The following is an 8,104-nucleotide window of genomic DNA, read 5'->3' as shown; positions in this document are numbered from 1 at the left end:
CAATCTCTCGCACACATTGTGTCTCTTTCGAGCTCTTACATAATTTTTTAAGGTTAGGAAGGTTCTTTTCGGGGTATTTTATTCACTTTTGCCCCCAAAAATCACCCAGAAAACATCAAATTCGGTCAAATAACTGAGAAATCAGTATTTTTCCCAGATACTGCACAATTTCACCTTGAACATTTTCTTTGATAAATATTCTTCATTGGGCACAAATGTATGGGAGTTGGTCTATGTGGCGACCACAGATGGGACTAGGCACATTTTATAGGTAAAACGGTGTAGAAAGAGAGCTAATTATTAAAGGAATGAAAAAAAAATTGGATGAGAAATGGTCTGAAAAACTATAAACTTGATTTTTTCGGAAACTATGAGAGATAGAGGCCTCAAACTTTATATCCATTTAGAGCCTCTATCAGCGACTCGTGAGAATCCGCGAAGATATTCCATTACCTACGAAAAATACGCGACCCGCGAAAAAATTCGGGCCCCCCCCCTCCGAAAATCAGAGAAAGAGTTCGCATCTCACGAAGATCCGCGAAAAATTCGTGTATTCGAATTTTCGCGAAATTTAGCGGAAAAAACTCGTCACGCAAAAATCCGCGAAAAAATTCGCGCTCCGCGAAAATCCTCGAAAATTTCGCGCCCCGCGAAAATCCGCGGAAATTTTCGGATCCCGTGAAAATCCGCGGAAATTTTCGAATCCCGTGACAATCCGCGAAAAAATACACGCCCCGCGAAAATCCGCGGAAATTTTCGGATCCCGCGAAAATCCGCGGAAATTTTCGGATCCCGTGAAAATCCGCGAAAAAATACACGCCCCGCGAAAATCCGCGGAAATTTTCGGATCCCGTGAAAATCCGCGGAAATTTTCGAATCCCGTGACAATCCGCGAAAAAATACACGCCCCGCGAAAATCCGCGGAAATTTTCGGATCCCGCGAAAATCCGCGGAAATTTTCGGATCCCGTGAAAATCCGCGAAAAAATACACGCCCCGCGAAAATCCGCGGAAATTTTCGGATCCCGTGAAAATCCACGAAATCCACGTGCATTGACCCCCCACCCCCCACCCCTCCTTCCGCCATTTTGAAGACCCCCCTTTTTTTGTTTTCTCAATAGCTCAGCCCCTATGGCATCGAGCGGGCTCAAATTTTAGTATGTTATAGCTGGGCCTTAGAGCTTTCCATCAATACCAAACTTAAGGTCCCCCGACCCCCCTGACCCGAGCTATAAGGGTCCAAAAAAAAATTCTTAAAATGGCCATAACTCCGGTTCTAATTGTCAGAATTTAAAAAGTGAGAGCTTTTTGGAAAGCTCTCGTGAAATGCCACTTCCTCTTATAACATCGCAAGTTCATAAAACCACCGCTAGGGGCGCTATTATTAAAAAGAAAATTTTTAAATCTTAAAAGTTAAATAACTCAAAAATTCCTTATGCAATCGGGCTGAAATTTTAGTATGTTGTAGCCGTTGATTATACCTATCAAACAAAAAAAAAACCTTAAGTCGATCCATAACCCCTGACCCGAGCTATAAAGGGGTCAAAGTTCGAATATTGACCGGCCTCTATCTCCGGTTCTAATTAACATAGCGACCTAAATTTTACCTTTTTGGTTTCGTCTCGATGAGCACTTTCAGATGGAAGTTCAAAAAGTCACCACAGGTGGCGCTGTGATAGCGCCAAAATTCATCGAAATTCAAACACATTTTTCTCAAAAACGGGATTTCACATTTTACAATAAATCAATCGGTTCTTTATCAATCGAGCGACAAATTTGGTTGATAATTTTCACGTTTAATTAAGAAGCAAATTCGTTCAAATTCGCTGTAGTTCTTCCTATTTTATCGTGATTCTTTATAATTGAACGCTTTTTGTGGAATTTACAAAGGCGTTGATGCCTAAATCTATCGATAAACCGGATGACATTTCGCCCCAAATGCCCAATTGAGAGAGAGTCTACTGTAAACAAATTTTACAGCGTTGTAGTCTAGGTTATGTAGTTTCCAAAAAGTGGCGTAGGTTCGCTGTGGCTAAAATAAAACTGAAGATATAAAGGGTCACAGGAAATTAAAACTGCTATATCTCCAGTTCTACTTGACCGATTTTGATGAATGTAGGCTTAAACGAAAGATCTCACCAAATGCTACAACTTTCTAGAATATTTGAACTTCGTGGGACCAACACCAGGGGCGCCACAGTCGAAAAACCAATTTCAATATCACATAACCTCAATTATCTCGACTGTCGCTGAACCGATTTTGATGATTACTTCGACATAATTATAGAGGACATTTGTCTCTACATTTCGTCCATACATCATTTCTCGCTCAGACTACGCTATCACTCCGATTTTGCCGTTTAAGTGTGAAAAAATTGATTTTTCCCATAATAACGCTTTGAAATCACTCAGATACCAATTTGACTGCCTCTACTCCACCAAGACACTTAAAATATGGTTTTAAATGGAAAGTCCCACAAAAGACAACAATTCTTTGATATAGTTGAAGTTCATCAAATGAACACTTGGGGCGCTCTGGTCGAAAAAACGAGTTCAGAAACAAACAACGTCGATTATCTTGACTTCTGAGTAATCGATGAGATCATGTTCTATGGGAAAATTATAGAGAACATTCTGGTCTACATTTCACCCATATAACACTTTTCTGTCAGTTCATCCAAATCCTTGATATTTTGGTTTAAATACAAAATTTGTATAATTTCACGAATTTGATTCAAGATAACTGAATGGCGTCTCCCAACTTCAGCTCTAAATCGAATTTGCATGCACTCCGAGTTAGCTAACGTTAAGAATCTCACCTACATAAGCCGGTTAGGATTATCTGTCCCTTTTCATAAAGTTCTGACAACTTTTTCAATAGTAAAGAGTGTGTGTTTTTTTTTTTTACTAATTCGCTAAAGCTTTTTCGAACTTCAAGCAGTCTAACGGAAGAGGTGCATATGAAAGGATGTCGCGTCTTTCAAGTCCCACTATCTTAAGGGAACTTTATACTTTATATGCCAAATTTTTCTTGAGTAATCAGTGCGAATATCAGGTGAAAATATTTTCTGAAATCCATTTATCGCTTGTGATTGTATCATGGATTTTGAAAAAAAAAAAAATTGGCTTATAAATTATAGTGTGTCCATAACATAGTAATATTGTGCATCATTTTACCTGAAAACTTCCGTTGGATGCTAATGCTCTTATACATGAATTTGTATAAGAAAATGGAACATGGATATAAATATCATGAAATAATTTTAATCATTCTAAACAAACCAACTAATACGAATTAATCTTCGTAAGTAATAAAATATAGGCATCACAATAAATGCTAGATAGTAACCTCAACTAATATGATACAGTTATTACAGCCAATAAGATCGGTATCAACCCCATTTATTTAGTAATTGGAACTAATATGTTATAGTACCCATTACTATTTTGATTTAGTTGTGATAACTAAATGAAAAGGATACTTTAACTAAATGTGGTCAACTATTTCATTTAGTTACCCAATTTTATAGTTCTAATAACTGCATATGACCTTGTACGAACTAATTTTTTCTAAGAGTGTGGGCCAATGCCTACAAAATGGGCCTAGTTCCATCTCTGACAAAGGGTTAGACCAGCTCCCATACATTTTTGCGCATTGCCCTTTACCACAATCATCAAAATCTGATTTAAATTGGATTTATGGTCAATCAAATCAACTAGGTGGCGCTGAGGATCGTACGATGGTGTCGGCTAGACCACGCCGAATTTCAATTATCAAACAAATCCCAAAACAAATGCAACCAATTCCACCATCTTCGGCTTTTTTCGTCCTCTTACCCAGCAACAGGTGAATTATTTTTTGACACATGTCAACCAAAGTCCCTATTTGTACTAAAAAAAAAAAAAAGTTTAAAAAAAAGTTTGTACTAATTGCACTCTCTTCTTTTAAAGTCTGTTTTATGTTTTTGTGTTTTTATCTTATTGTTTTTTTCGGCTTTTGTTTGATTACTTATTTTGTGTTAGGGTAAAATGATAAAATTCTTGTTTTTTTTTTATTTTGTGGATGGGGCGGGATTATTTTGACAGATTTCGAGTATTCTGTCATTGGCTCTGCAATCACAGTCACTTTGGTAATATCATCCTGGCGTGCATAATGTTCTCAAGTGCAATGTTAGCAGCTGAAGATCCACTAAATGCTGGTAGTGAACGAAATCAGATTCTAAACTACTTTGACTACTTCTTTACGGCTGTCTTCACCATTGAATTAGTACTAAAGCTCATCTCGTACGGTTTCATATTCCACAAAGGCGCCTTCTGTCGATCAGCCTTCAATCTACTGGATCTCCTTGTTGTCTGTGTATCACTTATATCCATATTTTTCAGGTTAGTACATGTACTAAATAAGTAAATACTGTGCTAATGATTAGAACTGGCCAAAATATGTATTTGCATGTTTTTATTAAGCGTTAAAACCCTTTTTGAAAATGCATATATCGACATATTTCTTGTTTATTTGCATATTTGCATTTTTGTATATTTTTTTTTGCATATTTCCAAATTTTGTTTTAAAAAATGTTTTTTTTTCTTGTAAAATGAAAATTTATATAATTTCTATAACTGTAAAAAAGACATTTAAAATTTGGAATGCAGTTATAATAAAAATATCCTTTTACACTACATGATGCTAATATCACCCACATTGCCAAATTCGAAGCAAACACTTTCATTTGTTCAGGCTCATTTGACAACTTGGAATACATTGGCATTTCGGTAGCCCTGGCTAGAGTCTCAGTTTCAATTTTCTCGATTTATCTTCCACCCCCTGTTCATGATCTGGGCTGCATTGAAAGTCTCCTTGATGTTGCCTTGTCCTATGACAATGTACTATTAATGGGTGACTTCAATGTGAATCTTGCCAAAACTTCCAGTACTAGCGCTCGTTTTATCAGTCTTCTAACTGCCCGCTCTCTGATAAGTACTCCTTTTAGTCCGACCCGTCAGGGCTCCCTTCTCGATCTTTTAATTTTGCCTTGCTGTGATCAGCAAAGACTCTTGCATTACGGTCAGTTGCCCTTACCTGGAATATCGGATCACGATATGATCTTTGGATCGTATAATATCAGACTTCCAAAACCTAAAAATGAATATATAACTATCCCACAAGTCAAAAAATGTAACACTGACGCAGCAATCGCTGCTGCCTTGCAAGTGGATTGGGATCCTCTATTTTACTCCATCTCTTCTTCCGAGAAGGTGGAGATTCTGACAGAACGGCTCAATACCCTTTTTGATGATGTGGTGCCCAAGAAACGCACTTTAAAACCTTCCCTCTCTACTCCTTGGATCAGTGATTCAATTATTTGTCACATAAAACGGCGTGATAAAGCATATAAAAAATGGAGACGCTCCGGTGCTGCTGAGGACAGATTAATTTTTAATCGTCTTCGAAACAAGGTTTGCGGCCTAATTAAAAATGCTAAAAAACGTCATTTTCACAAAAGCCTCGACCATAAGCTTCCTCAGAAAAAGCTGTGGTCTAACATAAAAAAGCTTGGTCTTCGGCCATCCGTTGACTCTTCAGTAAGTAAACCTCTGTCTGCTGATGAGCTAAATACTTACTTTTCCTCTGCTTCTCATGGTGGTGCAGTGCACTGTCCTCAATTTCCTCCTTCACCCTGGGAGGGTTTTAGCTTCTGTTGCGTCTCTGAAACGAGCGTAGCTTATGCTATTTCCCGTGTCAGGTCTAATGCCATGGGTTGTGATGGCGTCTCCCTTGATTTCATTAAAATTATCCTCCCGGTGCTTTTACCAGTGCTCACTGATGTTTTCAATCACATTATAACGACCTCTTCATTTCCCGATCCCTGGAAAACTGCCCTAGTTATTCCAATCCCAAAGATATCGAACCCCACTTTACCTTCGGACTTCAGACCTATTAGTCTACTATCATCTCTTTCGAAAGATTTCGAGTTTCTCTTACATGAACAAATCTCCCTTTATTTGTCCGATAATAACTTATTCTGCGCCAACCAGTCGGGTTTCCGCAGTGGGCACAGCACTATTTCTGCCCTTCTCCGAATAAATCATGATCTGGCGGCTGCTATTGATCGCAACCACTTTGTGGTATTGGTATTGCTAGACTTTACCAAAGCTTTCGATAGCCTGCCTCACGATCTGATTTGTTTCAAACTTTTTAATCTTTTTAATTTTTCTTCATCTGCGGTTTCTCTCATCCAGTCCTACTTCAACGGTCGCTCCCAAGTTGTCAGGCACTCTGATAAAATATCTTCTTCTGCTTCTTTAACTAAGGGAATTGGCCAGGGATCTATCCTTGGTCCCCTGATGTTTTCACTATTTATAAACGACCTTCCGTCTGTCTTGCATGGTTGTTCGTATCATCTGTATGCGGATGACTTGCAGATATACGTGGAGGGCGATCCTTTACACCCTTATTCAGCTTTTCAGCTCATGAATGAGAATTTATCCAAGATCGAGCACTGGTCGTCCACTAATGGACTTCTCCTAAATCCAAATAAGTCGCAGGCACTCATAATTTCCAAAAGATCATTAAACTTTCCTTCGTTTCCCCTTTTCCTACACGGAGAAATTATTCCGTATGCAGATCAGGTGAAAAACCTTGGTATAGTTTTTAACAAAACTTTATCTTGGTCTGATCATGCAACCTCAATTTGTCGAAAAATTAACTACTCTTTGTACACCCTCCGACGCTACCGGGACATCACACCTTATGACACACGCCTGCCCCTCTCACGAGCGCTACTTCAACCCATTTTCTCATATGGAGCTGAGCTCTTTTTTTTAGCAGATGGTGAGACGATGCATCGTTTGACAGTAGCCCTTAATAACTGTGTAAGGTATATCTGCGCTCTAGGCCCCCGTGATCACATTAGTCCGCATAGGAACGTTTTTGTTGGATGCGACCTACCATCCTTCCTACAGATGCGTGCCCTTATTTTTCTTAATCGTCTCGTCTCTGCTGGAACTCCGGAATACTTGGCCTCTCTTTTGACGAGGGGGGGTTCGGCCAGGGTTCAGGGATTCATTGTGCCTAAAGCAGAGCGGGAAACCTTTTACCGCACTCTTTTTGTTAAAGGAGTAGCTTTGTACAACGCACTTCCCCGTGAGGCTCGTGACTCTCGCTTGGGAATTCAAAGGCATTTCCAGGCTGGGTTTCTCTAATATTTTTGCTTTTTTCATCATTTCTTCCTCAAATTTAGTATTGACGCATTTTTTTTCCTCACATTCTTTTTTTTCTTTTCTTTTTGCCTGCCACGTAATTGTAAGAGGATTGTAACCTATTTCGTGGTTTTTCAATAAACTTAAACTTAAACTTAAAAACACTCTTGGTCGAAAATCGGTTTTTTTTTCTTTAAATATTTCTTAAGAATGTATTAGTTCATCTGCAAAATGCTTATGCAAAACTAATGCTTTACGCACTTTATTTTCAAAGCGTAATTTCTGTGTCTGTAGAAAATTTTGAACAACTGAATAAGTAAACTTCTTTAGGGGAAGTGGCCTGTCTTTGAATGCGGCAGTCTTTGAATATTTCAATTTTTCTCTTACTTTCCAAAGCAAAAACCCTATACTCTAATCTAAACTATAATCAATACAACTAACTATTTTCTATTAACTTCGATTAATAAAATAGAATTTTTAGTTTGGGAAATAAGGGAGAAAAAGTAAATGTCCAAAGAGAGGACAGTACTATTTACACCTCTAATGGATTTAAAAAGCTGCTAAAGAAGTTAGAAAAGCGTACTAGTGTTGCTTAATAGTTGATCTTACTAGATAGAACTCTTCACTAATTTTAATTTTTTTTTATCTGTAAAATAATTTGAGATGTTTTTTCTTTAAGATTTAACGTTGAAAAAATTTGATGGAAAGAATGAATTGAAGTTATTGTACGAGGATTAAATGATATTCAATTACATTTTCTGTGTATCATATTCTAAAAGAAAAAGAAATCCTTAGATTGGTTTTTTTTTTTCAGAAAGTGCTTAAAAACACGCACAGCTCAATCATAAAACGGTTAAGAATGTGCTTAAAAACACGCACAGCGCACACGTAAAACAGTTAAGATTGCG

The 8,104-nt window shown here is 37.9% G+C and overlaps 1 protein-coding gene across 1 annotated transcript; it reads left to right on the top strand.

The window, feature by feature from the left end:
• Nucleotides 1-3,527: 3,527 nt before the first annotated feature.
• On the top strand, nucleotides 3,528-4,429 carry LOC129809335 (voltage-dependent calcium channel type D subunit alpha-1-like). The gene is made up of 2 exons (XM_055859153.1): nucleotides 3,528-3,846; nucleotides 4,086-4,429. Exons 1-2 carry the CDS (start codon nucleotides 3,545-3,547, stop codon nucleotides 4,405-4,407), a joined length of 624 nt encoding a protein of 207 aa, XP_055715128.1. The 5' UTR covers nucleotides 3,528-3,544; the 3' UTR covers nucleotides 4,408-4,429.
• The last annotated feature ends 3,675 nt before the right edge of the window (nucleotides 4,430-8,104 follow it).

The sequence above is a fragment of the Phlebotomus papatasi genome, unplaced genomic scaffold, assembly GCF_024763615.1.
Source record: "Phlebotomus papatasi isolate M1 unplaced genomic scaffold, Ppap_2.1 HiC_scaffold_624, whole genome shotgun sequence".
Lineage (NCBI taxonomy): Eukaryota > Metazoa > Arthropoda > Insecta > Diptera > Psychodidae > Phlebotomus > Phlebotomus papatasi.
Note: the sequence above shows the minus strand (reverse complement) of the source record. Positions and strands in the feature narration are given on the sequence as shown.